Source organism: Mobula hypostoma, chromosome 17 (assembly GCF_963921235.1).
Source record: "Mobula hypostoma chromosome 17, sMobHyp1.1, whole genome shotgun sequence".
Classification (NCBI taxonomy): Eukaryota; Metazoa; Chordata; class Chondrichthyes; order Myliobatiformes; family Myliobatidae; genus Mobula; species Mobula hypostoma.
The window spans coordinates 32,576,443-32,594,450 of NC_086113.1; the positions used below are offsets into that span (position 1 = coordinate 32,576,443).

At 43.0% G+C, this 18,008-nt stretch overlaps 1 protein-coding gene across 2 annotated transcripts in view; it reads left to right on the plus strand.

The window, feature by feature from the left end:
- The window catches only part of LOC134357915 (sodium-dependent neutral amino acid transporter B(0)AT3-like), a 53,791-nt gene extending 37,743 nt beyond the window's left edge, over positions 1–16,048 (plus strand). For both annotated transcript variants that reach the window (XM_063069685.1, XM_063069684.1), the window contains 4 exons: positions 5,326–5,530; positions 11,369–11,528; positions 14,242–14,404; positions 15,503–16,048. In XM_063069685.1, the coding sequence (XP_062925755.1) occupies positions 5,326–5,530; positions 11,369–11,528; positions 14,242–14,404; positions 15,503–15,685 (711 nt within the window). In that variant the 3' untranslated portion in view covers positions 15,686–16,048. The remainder of the gene's footprint in view (positions 1–5,325; positions 5,531–11,368; positions 11,529–14,241; positions 14,405–15,502) is intronic.
- Positions 16,049–18,008: the final 1,960 nt, after the last annotated feature.

The window sequence follows — 18,008 nt, forward strand, 5'->3', positions numbered from 1 at the left end:
ATCTCCACCTTAGATATATTTGATGATTTAGCCTCTACTACCCTTGGAGGGAAAAAATTCCAGAGTTTCACTATCCTCAGAGAGGAGTTTATAAACACCTAAGTTTTAAACAACTAGACCTTTATTTTGTACTCTGTCCCCTTGTTCATGACTCTTCTACTAATGACAGTATTTCAATATCGGTTCTGTCAAAGCCCCTGAGGATCTAGTAGGTTTGAAAAAGTTCACCATACATTCTTCTAAACTCCGTGGAATACATACTCAAACTTCCTAGCCTCTCTTGATAGGACAAGCTTCTCCTCTTCGGAATTAGCCTGGTAAAATTCATTTGGACTGCCTCCAAATCTTTTATATCCTTTCCTTTTTGATGAAGGGACTAAATTGGTGTGTGGTGTTCCAGGTGTGGCTTCACCAACACACCTCTACAGCTGCAGTAAAAACCTCCCCATTCTCAAACTGCCTGTTAATCTCTTGTGACTCCTGACCTAGACACCTCTGAACTTCTCTCATTTGTAATCTCTTCCATTTAGATAATAATCCACCTTTTGATTATTCTGAATGCAGTGCATGACCTAGCATTTTCTCACACTAACCTCCCTTTACCAGGTTTTGCCCTGTAACGCATACTATCTATATCCCACTGCAGAATCACAATGTTCTTATCGAAACATACCCGTCCATCTGTTTTTGTATCAATTCTAGTACTTGATCAATAATTCTGTCACTGAGGGTTAATAGTTCTAGTCATTTTTTTGGGGGGATGTCACATATGCCTTGGTCCTTATCAAAGTATAATTTTCCCCATTCTAATTCTTCAAATGTATAGTAATTGTCTCATCCGTCTGCAGTGGCCTTTTAAAATTCACCTGAATTTGCAAAAATGCAGATATAAAAAAACACAACGAGCTAGAACATCCTACCTTTTGGACAGGTGCTCTCCAAAGAAACTTTGGCTACCACTGTGTTTGGGCAAACAGGTTTCTGACTTCCATGCGTATGCATTGAAGAACAGAACTTAATGCAAGAAGCATCATGAACAAAGCGGATGAGCTTAGAGTGTGGATCAGTACTTGGAGGTATGATGTTGTGGCCATTACAGAGACTTGGATGGCTCAGGGACAGGAATAGTTACTTAGAGTGCCAGGCTTTAGTTGTTTCAGAAAGGACAAGGAGGGGGGCAAAAGAGGTGGGGGCGTGGCACTGCTGATCAGAGATAGTGTCACAGCTACAGAAAAGGAGGAAGTCATAGAGGGATTGTCTACTGAGTCTCTGTAGGTGGAAGTTAGAAACAGGAAGGGGTGTTTTTTATAGACCACCCAACAGTAACAGGGACATCTAGGAGCAGATAGGGAGACGGATTCTGGAACAGTGCAGGGTTGCCGTGGTGGGGGATTTTAATTTCCCCAATATTGATTGGCATCTCACTTGAGCAAAGGGTTTATATGGGGTGGAGTTTGTTAGGTGTATTCAGGAAGGTTTCCTGACAAGTATCTAGATAAGCCTACAAGAGGAGAGGCTGTACTTGATCTGGTATTGGGAAATGAACCTGGGCAGAGGTCAGGTCTCTCAGTGGGAGAGCATTTTGGAGATAGTGATCACAATTCTATCTCCTTTACCATAGCATTGGAGAGAGATAGGAACAGACAATTTAGGAAAGTGTTTAGTTGGAGTAAGGGGAAATATGAAGCTATCAGGCAGGAACTTGGAAGCATAAATTGGGAACAGATGTTCTCAGGAAAATGTATGGCAGAAATAAGGCTCAGGGGATATTTGTGTGGCATTCTGCACAGGTACGTTCCAATGAGACAGGAAAAGGATGGTAGGGTACAGGAACCATGGTGTACAAAGGCAGTTGAAAATCTAGTTAAGAAGAAAAGAAAAACTTACAAAAGGTTTCAAAAAAGTAGGTAATGATTGAGATCAAGAAAATTATAAGGCTAGCAGGAAGGAGTTTAAGAATGAAATTAGGAGAGCCAGAAGAGGCCATGAGAAGGCCTTGGCGAACAGGATTAAGGAAAACCCCAAGGCATTCTACAAGTATATTGCTTGAGGATAAGACGTGAGGGAATAGGACCAATGACGTGTGACAGTGGAAACGTGTGCATGGAGTTGGGGGAGATAGCAGAGGTACTTAATGAATACTTTGCTTCAGTATTCACTATGGAAAAGGACCTTGGCGATTGTAGAAATGACTTACAGCAGATTGAAAAGCTTGAGCGTATAGATATTAAGAAAGAGGATGTGCTGGAGCTATTGGAAAGCATTAAGTTGGATAAGTCACTGGGACCAGACAGGATGTACCCCAGCTACTGTGGGAGGTGAAGGAGGAGATTGCTGAGCCTCTGGCGATGATCTCTGCATCATCAATGGGGACGGGAGATGTTCCGGAGGATTAGAGGGTTGTAGATCTTTTTCCCTTATTCAAGAAAGGGAATAAAAATAGCTCAGGAACTTATAGACCGGAGAGTCTTGCTTCAGTGGTTGGTAAGTTGATGGAGAAGATCCTGAGAGGCAAGATTTATGAACATTTGGAGAGGCATAATATGATTAGGAATAGTCAGCGTGGCTTTGTCAAAGGCAGGTCGTGCCTTATAAGCCTGACTGAATTTCTTGAGGATGTGACTAAACACATTGATGAAGGTAGAGCAGTAGATGTAGTGTATATGGATTTCAGCAAGGCATTTGATAAGGTACCCCATGCAAGGCTTATTGAGAAAGTAAGGAGGCATGGGATCCAATGGGACATTGCTTTGTGGATCCAGAACTGGCTTGCACATAGAAGGTGAAGATTGGTTGTAGATGGGTCATATTCTGCATGGAGGTTGGTGACCGGTGGTGTGCCTCAGGGATCTGTTCTGGGACCCCTTCTCTTCATGATTTTTATAAATGACCTGGATGAGGAAGTGGAAGGATGATAACACAAAGGTTGGGGGTGTTGTAGATAGTGTGAAGGGCTGTCAGAGGTTACAGCAGGACATCGATAGGATGCAAAACTGGGCTGAGAAGTGGCAGATGGAGTTCAACCGGGATAAGTGTGAAGTGGTTCATTTTGGTAGGTCAAGTATGATGGCAGAATATAGTATTAATGTTAAGACTCTTGGCAGTGTGGAGGGTCAGAGGGATCGTGCTGTTTAATTAAATGAGTATTTGGAAATATTTTGAAATTAAATTATAATTTTTTTAAAATTTCACTTAAACATTTCCAGTAATCCAAAGACATTTTTAAAATAAAAACATTTCAAAGGCCTTTGAACGTAGTCAGCTCTCAAAAGGCCATTAGAACTGCTAGGATGAGGCTACAGGATCTGCTGTCTGAGATTTAGTTGCTGCACACTTCCTGCCCCTAGGGTAGAAGAGCTGTGGAAGAGAGACATCCACTCAGAGAGGACCTGCAGGACTACAAAATGTAATGATAATCAGGGGAAAACATGACAGAGTTTATAGTGGCTTTGATCATCCATGATCATCCATTGATAATCGTGTATCCATTAAAAGACCAGTACTATGAATAAACACCATCATCGTGAATAAACTCTTCTCAGGCTTCCAGCCAGGTACAGGTATCGATTATAACCAACAGTTTAATAACAAACTCTTTCATGTTAAAATAGCAGAGTTTGTCATTGGAATGTCAGTTATAATTGATACCTATGCCTGGCTGGAAGCCCGAGAAGAGTTTATTCGGAAAATATGCCAGGAAAGCACTAGATCCTTTTTCATCAGCATCATTATGTGCCATCTTACATGGCGTGAGTGATCACGGTCTATTGACCATGATTGTTCTTGGCAAATTTTTTCTACAGAAGTGATTTGTTTGCCTTCTTCTGGGCAGAGAAATACGTCGTCAAAACACAACTCAAATCTTCAGCAGAATTTGCATGGAAAATTATTTAAAACGTCTGAGCTGAGACTTGAATAACTTAATTTTTAAAAAATTTGTTGTATAATTAGCTAGTATGTCTGCTATCTTTTCAATCTCCACTCCTCAATTGTTTTCTTTCCTCCTGATGAGAAGGAGGTGGGAAAATGTTTGATCCCATAGAAAACAACGCTAGGGAGAAAGAACAAGATGAACAATATTAAACAATGTCCGATAGACATAGATTCAAGTATACAACAGTAAGTATTAAATAAAGCATCTTGTTTAAAATGATGTATTTTTACAGCACAAAGCAAAGTCCTTCAGCCCAGGACATCCATGTTAACTGTTTTGCCCATTGACACAATCCCAGAATTCTATATCCTTTTATGCCTCACCTCTTCATGCCTATCTACATAATCTCTTAAATATACTAATTGTATCTGATACAACTACCTCCTCTCACAATGTAAGCTAGTTATCAACCACCCATGATGCTTTCCCAAAATTCCTTTCAAACTCTTGCCTCTCACCTTAAACAATATTCTCTCACGTTTCTGATCCCTATACCAAGGGAAAAAAGACTTTAACTTTGCGAATACATGCCTCTTATAATTTATATAGGTACTTCTATCAGGTTACCTCCTGATAGCATTACCTCCTTTCAAGGAAAACAAATCCAGCTATCCAATTTTTCTCCATAACTAAAGTCCTCCTTTCCAGGCGATATCCTGATGAATCTCCTCTGCACTTTCTCAAGAACAATCGCACCCTTCCCACAGCGTGATGGCCAGAACTGCACGTGACACTCTAGGTTTGGCCTAATCAGTGTTTTGTAACATTGCAACATAACGTCCACACGTGTATAATCCTGATGGAAGATGTCAGCCTGAAACATTGACTGCTCATTTCCCTCCATGGATTCTGTCTGCCTTGCTGAGTTCCTCTAGCATACAGTGTGTGAGATTTCCAGCATCTGCAGCATCTCTTAGTCCACACTTTTATATATGACGCCCTGATCCAGAAAGGCAGGAATGCCATATTCCTTTCTCCGTTGTCCTAACTACCTCTAATGCCACTATTGGGGAAATAATAGATTTAAACCTCAGTTCATCAACATGTCTTAGTACCCTATCATTCTGACATTAATGACAATAATATGGTTTTAATTAAAATGGCAAAATCTTAAACTTGTTCAGATCTGTGAGCTCAACCACATGATAAAGTTATTGAGGATACTGTGTATTCACTAGAATGCTGCTCATTCAGAGGGAACATAAATCCAAGGAAAGACTTAGTTTCCATTTAATAGCAATGAAATATTTTGTCTGCATTTCTTTTAAACTTTAGGTAACACACAGTGGGGGAAAGGGAGGAATTATTGCTTGTATCCATTTGTAGTTTTACTAATTTTCCTTTTAAAAGAGTAAATGTTGAATGTTTCCTTTCAATTTTCTTCTGCTCAGGGTGCCTCGGGTACTGGACTGGCATTTATTGCGTTTACTGAAGCCATTGTCCAAATGCCAGTCCCGCAGATATGGGCCATATTGTTCTTCCTCATGCTCTTCATTCTGGGTCTGTCATCAATGTTCGGCAATATAGAGAGCATTCTTACTCCTTTCTTGGATTTGAAGGTGTTTCCAAAGTATTTTCCTAAAGAGATGATTACAGGTACGCGGTTACTGCCATCGTGTATCATTGTACTACAACAGGAATTCGCATTGAATGATAGATACCTTTGAATATTAGTCGCTCTTTGCTGCAACTCCTGTCTGTCTGTCTAGGTACCAATGTGGACGTTGGTGACCATGGTTTTCCATATAGATCTATCCTTCGTTTTTTGGATGACTTCCATTTCCTCGATGTGTAGCCACCTGGCTATGCTTTAGATGTACACAAGCCGAGGTCTTCCTCTAGGTTTACTCCCCTCAATCTTTCCAGAGAGTATGAGTTTTTCTAGTTCATCTTTCCGCATGATGTGTCCTAGGAATCTGAGTTGTCTTTCTCTTATTGTTGGTATGACTGATCGAACTGCTTGGGCTCTTCTGAGAACTTCTTCATTTGATGTGTGTGTGGTCCATGATATTTTAACAATTCTCCTGTAGAACCATAATTTAGCTTCTTCTAGTCTCTCAGCTGCAACTCCACTGAAATCATCAGGGATGTTTTAGAAATAGAGTCCAATATAGATAAACGGTTATATCAAAAGAGAGATTTATTGTCATCGGTGGTAAGGATTTTCCACAAGGGTTTTCCTGATTAGTCATGGAAAACATGGCTTTGATAACAGCAATAACTACGTCAAGCTTCTGTTTATCGATTACAGCTCAGCATTCAACACAATCAACCCCTCAGTACTAATCAAAAAACTACAACACAAAAAACTTCAGTACCTCCCCCTGCAAATAGTTTCTTGAATTCCTCAACGGGAGGCACAGTCATTACAGATTGGTAATAACATCTCCTCCTTGCTTATAATCATCACAGCTGCACCTCAAGGATGCATGCTTAACCCAATGTTCACACACTCATGACTCTGCAGCTAGGCACAGCTCAAACGCCAGCTATAAGTTTAAAGTTCAAAGTACATTTATTATCAAAGTATGCAGACATGATACAACCTCGAGATTAGTCTCCTTGCAGGCAGCTACAAAACAAAGAAACCCAAAAGATCCCATAAAAAAAAGACTGTCAAAACACCCAAAGAGCAGATAGGGAAAAAACACATCCTGCAAACAATGAAAGTAAGGAAGTAGCATTCAAAACAAAATGAGTCCATAGACACGGAACACACATAAAAGTTGCTGGTGAACGCAGCAGGCCAGGCAGCATCTCTAGGAAGAGGTGCAGTTGACATTTCAGGCCGAGACCCTTCGTCAGGACTAACTGAAGGAAGAGTGAGTAAGGGATTTGAAAGTTGGAGGGGGAGGGGGAGATCCAAAATGATAGGAGAAGACAGGAGGGGGAGGGATGGAGCCAAGAGCTGGACAGGTGATTGGCAAAAGGGATACGAGAGGATCATGGGACAGGAGGTCCGGGGAGAAAGACGGGGGGGGGGGACCCAGAGGATGGGCAAGGGGTATATTCAGAGGGACAGAGGGAGAAAAAGGAGAGTGAGAGAAAGAATGTGTGCATAAAAATAAGTAACAGATGGGGTACGAGGGGGAGGTGGGGCATTAGCAGAAGTTAGAGAAGTCGATGTTCATGCCATCAGGTTGGAGGCTACCCAGACAGAATATAAGGTGTTGTTCCTCCAACCTGAGTGTGGCTTCATCTTTACAGTAGAGGAGGCCATGGATAGACATGTCAGAATGGGAATGGGATGTGGAATTAAAATGTGTGGCCACTGGGAGATCCTGCTTTCTCTGGCGGACAGAGCGTAGATGTTCAGCAAAGCGGTCTCCCAGTCTGCGTCGGGTCTTGCCAATATATAAAAGGCCACATCAGGAGCACCGGATGCAGTATATCACCCCAGCCGACTCACAGGTGAAGTGTTGCCTCACCTGGAAGGACTGTCTGGGGCCCTGAATGGTGGTAAGGGAGGAAGTGTAAGGGCATGTGTAGCACTTGTTCTGCTTACACGGATAAGTGCCAGGAGGGAGATCAGTGGGGAGGGATGGGGGGGACGAATGGGCAAGGGAGTTGCGTAGGGAGCGATCCCTGCGGAATGCAGAGGGGGGGGGGAGGGAAAGATGTGCTTAGTGGTGGGATCCCATTGGAGGTGGTGGAAGTTATGGAGAATAATATGTTGGACCCGGAGGCTGGTGGGGTGGTAGGTGAGGACCAGGGGAACCCTATTCCTAGTGGAGTGGCGGGAGGATGGAGTGAGAGCAGATGTACGTGAAATGGGGGAGATGCGTTTAAGAGCAGAGTTGATAGTGGAGGAAGGGAAGCCCCTTTCTTTAAAAAAAGAAGACATCTCCCTCATCCTAGAATGAAAAGCCTCATCCTGAGCGCAGATGCGGCGGAGACGGAGGAATTGCGAGAAGGGGATGGCGTTTTTGCAAGAGACAGGGTGAGAAGAGGAATAGTCCAGATAGCTGTGAGAGTCAGTAGGCTTATAGTAGACATCAGTGGACAAGCTGTCTCCAGAGACAGAGACAGAAAGATCTAGAAGGGGGAGGGAGGTGTCGGAAATGGACCAGGTAAACTTGAGGGCAGGGTGAAAGTTGGAGGCAAAGTTAATAAAGTCAACGAGCTCTGTATGCGCGCAGGAAGCAGCACCAATGCAGTCGGAAAGTTAATAAAGTCAACGAGCTCTGCATGCGTGCAGGAAGCACACCACCACCACTCTGCAACCTCGTCTCCCTCAGATCCCACCGTCAACTCCTGGGCCCTCAGAGGCTCCATCTTCCTCTCACCCCAACCCTCCCCTCTCCATTGACACCCCCAGCCTCCCCCCTCCCGCCTCTGATCCCAGCTCTCAAGATTCCAGCCTTGAACTCCAGGCCGGGTCTTTATGTGCTGCTGTTGTGACTCCCGTCTCCCCTTCCCCCACCACCACTCCGCAGCCCCGTCTTCCTCAGATCCCACCGTCAACTCCTGGGCCCTCAGAGGCTCCATTTTCCTCTCACCCCAACCCTCTCCTCTCCATTGACACCACCAGCCTCCCCCCTCCCCCCTCTGATCCCAACTCTCATCCGTGCCGGGTCTTTACCATCCCCTCCGACCTTCAACTGTCAGAGGCAGAGCGGTCTGTCCTCAGTAAGGGCCTCACCTTTTTCCCCCTTCGCCCACACCTCAGCGAGTTCCGTGTTCGCCATGATGCGGAACTTTTCTTCCGCCGTCTCCGTCTCCGAGCCTACTTCTTCGGCAAGGACTCTTCCACCCCCACCGATGACCCCTTCTCCCGGCCCCGTCTTCAACCCTCCATGGACACCCCGCTCTGGTCTTCTGCCTGCTCTGGATCTCTTTATCGCTAACTGCCGACGGGACATCAACCATCTCGACTTCACCGCACCTTCTCCCCATTCCAACCTCACTCCTTCGGAATGCTCTGCTCTCCACTCCCTCCGCACTAATCCTAACCTTATTATTAAACCCACCGATAAGTGGGGTGCTGTTGTAGTCTGGCGTACTGACCTCTACCTTGCCGAGGCACAGCGACAACTCACGGATACCTCCTCTTATTTACCCCTTGATCGTGACCCCACTAAGGAGCACCAGGCCATTGTCTCCCACACCATCACCGACTTTATCCGCTCAGGGGATCTCCCATCCACTGCTACCAACCTTATAGTTCCCACACCTCACACTTCTCGTTTCTACCTCCTACCCAAGATCCACAAACCTGCCTGTCCTGGCAGACCTATTGTCTCAGCTTGCTCCTGCCTCACTGAACTCATTTCTGCATATCTCGACATGGTTTTATCCCCCCTTGTTCAATCCCTTCCGACCTATGATCGTGACACTTCTCACGCTCTTAAACTTTTCGATGATTTTAAGTTCCCTGGCCCCCACCGCTTTATTTGCACCATGGATGTCCAGTCCCTATATACTTCCATCCCCCATCAGGAAGGTCTCAAAGCTCTACGCTTCTTTTTGGATTCCAGACCTAATCAGTTCCCCTCTACCACCACCCTGCTCCGTCTAGCGGAATTAGTCCTTACTCTTAATAATTTCTCCTTTGGCTCCTCCCACTTCCTCCAAACTAAAGGTGTAGCTATGGGCACCTGCATGGGTCCTAGCTATGCCTGCCTTTTTGTTGGCTTTGTGGAACAATCTATGTTCCATGCCTATTCTGGTATCTGTCCCCCACTTTTCCTTCGCTACATTGACGACTGCATTGGTGCTGCTTCCTGCACACGTGCAGAGCTCGTTGATTTTACTAACTTTGCCTCCAACTTTCACCCTGCCCTCAAGTTTACCTAGTCCATTTCCGACACCTCCCTCCCCTTTCTAGATCTTTCTGTCTCTGTCTCTGGAGACAGCTTATCCACTGATGTCTACTATAAGCCTACTGACTCTCACAGCTATATGGACTATTCCTCTTCTCACCCTGTCTCTTGCAAAAATGCCTTCCCCTTCTCGCAATTCCTCCATCTCCGCCACATCTGCTCTCAGGATGAGGCTTTTCATTCTAGGATGAGGGAGATGTCTTCCTTTTTTAAAGAAAGGGGCTTCCCTTCCTCCACTATCAACTCTGCTCTTAAACGCATCTCCCCCATTTCACGTACATCTGCTCTCACTCCATCCTCCCGCCACCCCACTAGGAATAGGGTTCCCCTGGTCCTCACCTACCACCCCACCAGCCTCCGGGTCCAACATATTATTCTCCGTAACTTCCGCCACCTCCAACGGGATCCCACCACTAAGCACATCTTTCCTTCCCCCCCTCTCTCTGCATTCCGCAGGGATCGCTCCCTACGCAACTCCCTTGTCCATTCGTCCCCCCCATCCCTCCCCACTGATCTCCCTCCTGACACTTATCCGTGTAAGCGGAACAAGTGCTACACATGCCCTTACACTTCCTCCCTTACCACCATTCAGGGCCCCAGACAGTCCTTCCAGGTGAGGTAACACTTCACCTGTGAGTCGGCTGGGGTGATATACTGCGTCTGGTGCTCCCGATGTGGCCTTTTATATATTGGCGAGACCCGACGCAGACTGGAAGACCACTTTGCTGAACATCTACGCTCTGTCCGCCAGAGAAAGCAGGATCTCCCAGTGGCCACACATTTTAATTCCACATCCCATTCCCATTCTGACATGTCTATCCACGGCCTCCTCTACTGTAAAGATGAAGCCACACTCAGGTTGGAGGAACAACACCTTATATTCCGTCTGGGTAGCCTCCAACCTGATAGCATGAACATCGACTTCTCTAACTTCTGCTAATGCCCCACCTCTCCCTCGTACCCCATCTGTTACTTATTTTTATACACACATTCTTTCTCTCACTCTCCTTTTTCTCCCTCTGTCCCTCTGAATACACCCCTTGCCCATCCTCTGGGTCCCCCCCCCCATCTTGTCTTTCTTCCCGGACCTCCTGTCCCATGATCCTCTCATATTCCTTTTGCCTATCACCTGTCCAGCTCTTGGCTCCATCCCTCCCCCTCCTGTCTTCTCCTATCATTTTGGATCTCCCCCTCCCCCTCCAACTTTCAAATCCCTTACTCACTCTTCCGTCAGTTAGTCCTGACGAAGGGTCTCAGCCTGAAACGTCGACTGCACCTCTTCCTAGAGATGCTGCCTGGCCTGCTGCGTTCACCAGCAACTTTTATGTGTGTTGCTTGAATTTCCAGCACCTGCAGAATTCCTGTTGTTTCCATAGACACGGAGCCTGGAGCAGGAGGAGTAGGTCTCAGCCTCAGCTCAGAGCTCAGCCAATGTCACTGATAACACCATTGTTGTTGGCAGTCTTACATGGTGACAAGGTGTACAAGATTGAGATTGATCAAATTTGTTCCTAATATATGTTCCTAAGATTTATTTATTCTGCTACTTAAGAGATCATGTTTAGAAAAACGTTTTGCCTAAATATTCTATTTTTTTTAATCTTTCCTTTAGCCATGATATGCCTGGTGTCCTTTTTAATTGCACTTATTTTCACAACATCGTCTGGGAATTACTGGCTGGCAATTTTTGACAAATATGGAACTGCTTTGCCTATTCTGATCATAGCTTTCTTTGAGCCTATTGGAGTCATTTATGTGTATGGTATTAATAAGTAAGTAAAAAAACAACTCTGGATTAACTATTCGCCTTTTCACTTAATATAGTAGACTCCCAGAGTAACTAGACTTTCTTTATTTATTCCATATTGGTGCTGGCTTGAAGGGCCGAACGACCTACTCCTGCACCTATTGTCTATTGTCAATTTCTACTATTCTTTCCAAACTCCTGCCAAGCCTTTATTTCTTCCAGGATGAATATCCGAATAATATTGGTCCAGTGTTAGCGATGGCATGGCATCCTAAAGATAATCTAGTCATGTCTGCTCTATCAGATGGTGGGAAATGGGATCCCTGATATCCAGTAGCTATGACATAATCAAGTGACTGAGATACTAATATCATCAATTGATTTCGGAGCCGAGAAGGTTTTGTGCATTAGAATACTAAATAAAAATGGATCAGATACAGATGATTAAAGTACAAGTTTGATTTAAGTTTTTCCAAATAGGTACATTACAGGTGGATGAAATTAGATTTTTGTCCTGTAAGGTTTGCTGAAGAGGAATTCTAGTTGATTTGCCATTCAGGATATTTTACAGGGCCCACTTTATTCAAAGGCTTTAATTTTGTTCAAGTGATTTCAGTTCAGAAATAAAGAAGTCTACACATTAACACCCCACAAACATGTAGAAAGGTACTGACTAAAATTCTGGAATCTTTACATTATGTTGCAAAATATGTTATGTTAGAGTTGCTAAAATAAAGACAGAGAATAGTGGAAATATTCAGCAGGTTAGATCATATATGCGAAGAGAGAAACAGAAATAATATTTGAGGTTGAGGATCCTTTGTCAGAAATTCTGAAGATGTTGTCAGGTTCTCTGGTTATTAATGGTGAATGTTTCTGTCTTCACAGAAGGTACTACATCAAAGTTTGGACTTTTTCCTCCCTATAAAGCTCTTCAGTATTCTTTGCCTGAGAAAAATTGCAAGAAACTTCACATTACCTTAGATTGTCCTTAACCTGTCAAGGAGTAGGGAATATAGAATTCTCAATGTGACTTAATCTACTTGAGAAAAGCAATCAGTATCTCATCCTTCTCTCAGGATGAGGCTTTTCATTCCAGAGCTACTGAGATGTCCTCCTTTTTCAAAGAAAGGTGCTTCCCTTCCTCCACCATCAACACTGCCTTCACCTGCATCTCTTCCATTTCACACACATCTGCCCTCACACCATCCTCCCGCTGCCACACCAGGAATAGGGTTCCTCTTCTCCTCACCAGCCACCATTCTAGACTATGCATCCAGCACATAATTCTCCATAACTTCCACCATCTCCAACAGGTTCCCACCACCAAGCACATCCTTTCTCCCTTCCCCCCGCCACACACTTTCCACAGGGATCACTCCCTACATGACTCTTTTGCCCACTTGTCCCTCCACACTGATCTCCCTCCTGGTACCTGTCCTTGCAAGTGGAACAAGTGCCACCCCTGCCCCTACACGTCCTCCTTTACCACCATTCAAGGCCATAAACAGTCCTTCCAGGTGAAGTGACACTTCACCTGTGAGTCTGTTGGCGTCATCTACCGTGTCCAGTGCTCCCGATGTGGCCTCCTGTATACCAGTGAGACCCAACATAGACTGGGAGACCGCTTTGTCCAGCACTTTCGCTCCATTTGCCACAAAAAGTGGGATTTCCCAGTGACCACCAATTTCTGTTTCCCATTCTGATGTCAGTTCATGGCCTCATTGCTACACTCAGGTTCGAGGAGCAACACCTTGTATTCTGTCTGGGTAGCCACCAAGCTGATAGCATGATCATCATTTTTCTAACTTCTGATAATACCCCCACTTCACCATTCTTCACTCCTGTTTCCCTCTCTTACCTTCTCTCCTTACGTGCCCATCACTCCCCTCTAGTGTTCTCCCCCTTTCCATTTCTTCTGTAGTCTTCTGTTCTCTCCTGTCAGGCCTTGTCCAGCCCCGTATCTGTTTCACCAATTTCCCAGCTCTTTACTTCCACCCCCCCATCTCCCAGTGTCACTTATCACCTTCTCCCTTGTACTTCTTCCTCCGCTCCCCTACCTTCTTAGTCTGAATTTTGCCCCCCTTCCTTTTCAGACCTGATAAAGGGTCTCAGCCCGAAACAGTGACTGTTTACTCATTTCCATGGATGCCACTTGGCCTGCTGAATTCCTCCAGCAGTGAGTGAGTGTGTGAGAGAGAGTGTGAGTGTGAGTGTATGAGTGAGTGAGCGAGCAAGCATGTGTGTGTTTGAGTGTTGCTTCATTCTAATAAAATTGCCAGTTTCATAACCTGACCACAGTGATCTAGACTGATTGAACCTGTAGGTACTGCAAAATAAGGAATAGGTTTTATATGTACTGGCAATCTGTAGAGAACACTGACTCAGAAGTAAAGTATTAACCCGCCAGTTGGCTGATGTCCAGAGCAACAACATACTGCTTGATTCATCCAGTTTCCATAATTACACAATCACCATTTCTTTTACACTTATTGAACAGATGATCTCTTACTTCAAAGAACTCAAATTTAACATTTCTCCTGATTATGTATGTAATCTGTAATTTTTACTTGACCATGTAGAGGTGTATTAATAAGCATCCCACCCCTGGAATCTGTTGTATTGTCATTAAATGAGTATTATATTTGTTTGGTAAGATAAAATAGGATTATGTTCATTTTCAATCTTAAAGCCTCATCTTGAAAATCCGACAGAAAACTAGATTTTCTTCTTCTCAGCTTCTGTGATGGTTTGGAATTTATGACTGGACGAAGGCCCAATATTTACTGGCATGTGACCTGGAGGTTTATTAGCCCTTTACTGCTATTTATTGTGTTTGTGGCATATGTTGCTACTGAAATGCAACAGCACTTATCTTACGAGACATGGAACCCTGACTATGTAAGTACATTTTGTATTGAAATACCCATTTCATTTGACTCTAGGGTCTTGTTTTATCTTTTCATGAATAATCCATTTAATTTGCTTAAACTTATTTCACTAATATTTCCTGAATTTTATCTGCCACCAAAAAACATTGATACTCCATGATGGCTTTAAAAAACATAAAATCAATGCTTTTTTCATTGATATTCCAATGGGAGGTCCCCAGGTTTTCCAATGCCCAAGGCATACTCCAGCACCCCCCTGCTTATGTGGGTTAGGAATCATTGTGTATGGGAAGAACTTGTTTTAAGTTTCTTAGTATAAGTTCTCTTCTAAGCCATTACTTTAACCTGGGTCATTTGGCTCTCTGCGGGTTCTTGTGGGTACTACCGCTTCCATTTAAATTCTTGACAATCCTGCCTTACCCAGTCCTGTTATCTCACATCATTAATGCTTTGATTAACCAGCAACTGTTACCTTTACAAAACTGAATAAACATTCCATTCTATAATTTGCAATCATCCTCCCATATTTTCCTGCCCCTTCCTCCATTATGGTGTGTCGCCCATATGCCCATTTCAATCCTGTGTGCCCGGAACTATTTCGCTAAAGTCACAAACACCAGTTTCTGAACACTGAACAATCCCGTTCTTTCTAATGACTCCTCTACACAGCAGATAATGATGTTTAATCATACTATCACCCTCTATCAATGAAAGCAGGTTTCCAGAAGGTTTACCTGTGGTAAAGTGAATGTTCCAGGGCATTTGGACGTGAGGATGGTGCTACTGTTGGAGGGCATTAAATCCAGGTTCTGGCGCCAGAACATTAGTAGTTCAAAAAGCAAATAAGAAAAAGATTAGTGGGATGCTAGTTTTATTGTAATGAATACTGAATAGAAAACAGCAATTTACAGCCATGGGGCTGACTTGTAAACTGAAGATCATCAACAGGTATGGAGAAGGGCCATAACTGAGTTGAAAAACAATTTCCAAGGCCATCAAATATCCGGGTAGGTCAGGTGTAACCACTGCACTTTTGGGCTGTGATTGAGTCATCCAAACTAAATACAAAGGTTGAACACAGAATCTCTCACATCCTTTACTTCAACAGGCGGAGTTCCCCAAGAAAGAGGAGAAGGAGTATGCAGGCTGGGTAATATTCACATGTGTCTTCCTGGTCACATTGCCAACAATTTTTATTCCTCTTACTGCTCTGTATCAGTTTATCAAATGTAAATTTGGAGGCTGCCAGAAAGAAGGAAGTTCGATTGACAACCCAGCTTTTGAATTATAAAGTATTCCAGGATTTCAACTTGCAATTATCATTAATGCTGTACTGAAGTTGCTATTTTGCCACGTAATGAAACATTCTTCATTTATTAACTGTTCAATTAATTTGTGATGGCTTATTTCCCACCAAATTCTTAAGATTATTATATGATGTATCCTCATGGACACAATTAAATGTTTGATTTTAATTTACCTGAGTTAAACCTATCATCTTTAAGGGAGAAAATACGTACTGGTAGCTATTTCACGTAGTTCAGTTTTTTTCTTCACAAGACGTTTTCACCACAGTAAACATTATCATCCTATAATGATGTTTCGATGACAATGTAACCAAATTGGTTTACAATAATTAAAATATTTCAATTCATTTTGTTTTATAACACTTTTTCATTACAAATGTGATACTTAGAAATAATATCCAACAATTTTAAGTCTTAAGCATACTGCATGCTTTTCATGTCTGGACCGAGAGACATTTCAGGGTATTGTGGAGCTCTGAGGAAAATATTGATAGCTTTCTAACTAATAATTTGCAAAAATACCTGCTCCAATGTTTGGCAACAAAAACTTTTTTTTAGTATTTTGAAAGCAAAATATACTTTAAAATACCTGGGATGAATTTGCTATACAATTGTAGGCTTTGGAACAGCACAATCATTTCCATATTTGCAATTCATCACAACACTAAGACCTCAGGGCTCGAAATTCCTTGGTGTCTGATCATGAACATGAAACAAATGCCTCCACTAAAGACAAGTCTCCGATGTTGAGGAATATTCACACAGCCGCAGGATTTGTCCTTTTCGTCCCAACAAGAACCTCCCTTTCTCGCAAGTGATTCTGGTGGTACTTCTGCAGAGCACTGATTGGAGTAACACAGACAAATTGCTGGAGGAACTCAACAGATCAGGCAGCGTCTATAGACATGAATAAACAGTCGACATTCAGGCCAAGGCCCTTCATCGGGACTGGAAAGGAACGGGGAAGGCGGCAGAATAAGGTGGTGGGGGAGGAGAAGGAGTACAAGCTAGAAGGTGACAGGTGAAGCCAGATGGGGGGGTGGGGGAATAAAGTAAGAAGCTGGGAGGTGATAGGTGGAAAACATAAAGGGATAGAGAAGGAAAAATCTGATCATCTCCAGTCAGATTCTTCTAGCTATAGACCGATATCATTACATCCCATTTGTGTAAACTTATGGAACGTACGATAATAAAGCAGTTGAATTATATTTTGGAAAAGAGAGGCAATATAGCATTTTATCAGAAGGGTAGAATGACATTGAATTCATTTTTATGTTTGGAAGATTATATTAGGAAAGCACAGGTGAATAAAGAAGTTGTAATAGCAGTATTTTTTGATATTGAAAAAGCATATGATCTGTTATGGAAGGAAAGTCTTTTGATTAAATTATGGACATTAGGATTCAGAAGGAAGGCTTTTTTTTGGTTTTTTAATTTGGATGGTCAATGCAGGTAGGGGTAGGTATGAGATCAAGAATGGGACCCCACAAGGCAATATTTGTAGCCCTTTATTGTTTACTGTTATGATTGATAATATTTTCTGAGATAGGTACTGGCTGGGTAAATCACTTTTTGCAGATGATGGAGCTTTGTGGATCAGAGATAGAAATTTCAATGTAACTGTATATATAGCAATTATTAAGGTTGAACAATGGGAAAATAGATGGGGTTTTATCTTTCAGTAGGTAAAACACACGTTACATGTTTTACAAAAAGGATCAATAGATCTGCAGTTAATTTGAAATTATATGGTCAAACTCTTGAAGAAGTGTCAGTGGTAAGATTTCTTGGCACGTGGCTGGATAATAAGCTGACATGGAAGCACCATATTGGTAAAATAATTGATAAATGTAAAGCAGTATTAAATATTCTTAGGTGTCTATGTGGGTATTCTTGGGGTGCTACACGAAAATCTCCGTTAAATTTCCGTAAACATGCATATGTTTAATTAGATCTGTACTTGATTTTGGCTGTGTGGCTTATGGATCAGCTTCATCTCATCTTCAAATTTAAAATGTTTGGGTGTGATGCACGCACAGGCTTTAAGACTGTGTTGTGCTGCAGGAAGGTCATTTTGTGTTTCGGTTTTACTGGTTGAAATGGGCCAACTGCCCCTTACAGTTGTGGAGGTTGAGGTTGTTGTTAACAAACTGGATTACCTAGAGGGGGAAGAGTAACGATCACCCTGTTAAAAGTCTGTTTCGAACTTCACAAGAAGAGTGTTTTTAGTTTTAGGTGGCTGGGTTCTTATCAAGCTAGGAATATTGTTTTGCTGGATTATGCAATATGTCCCACTGTAACTTTTTC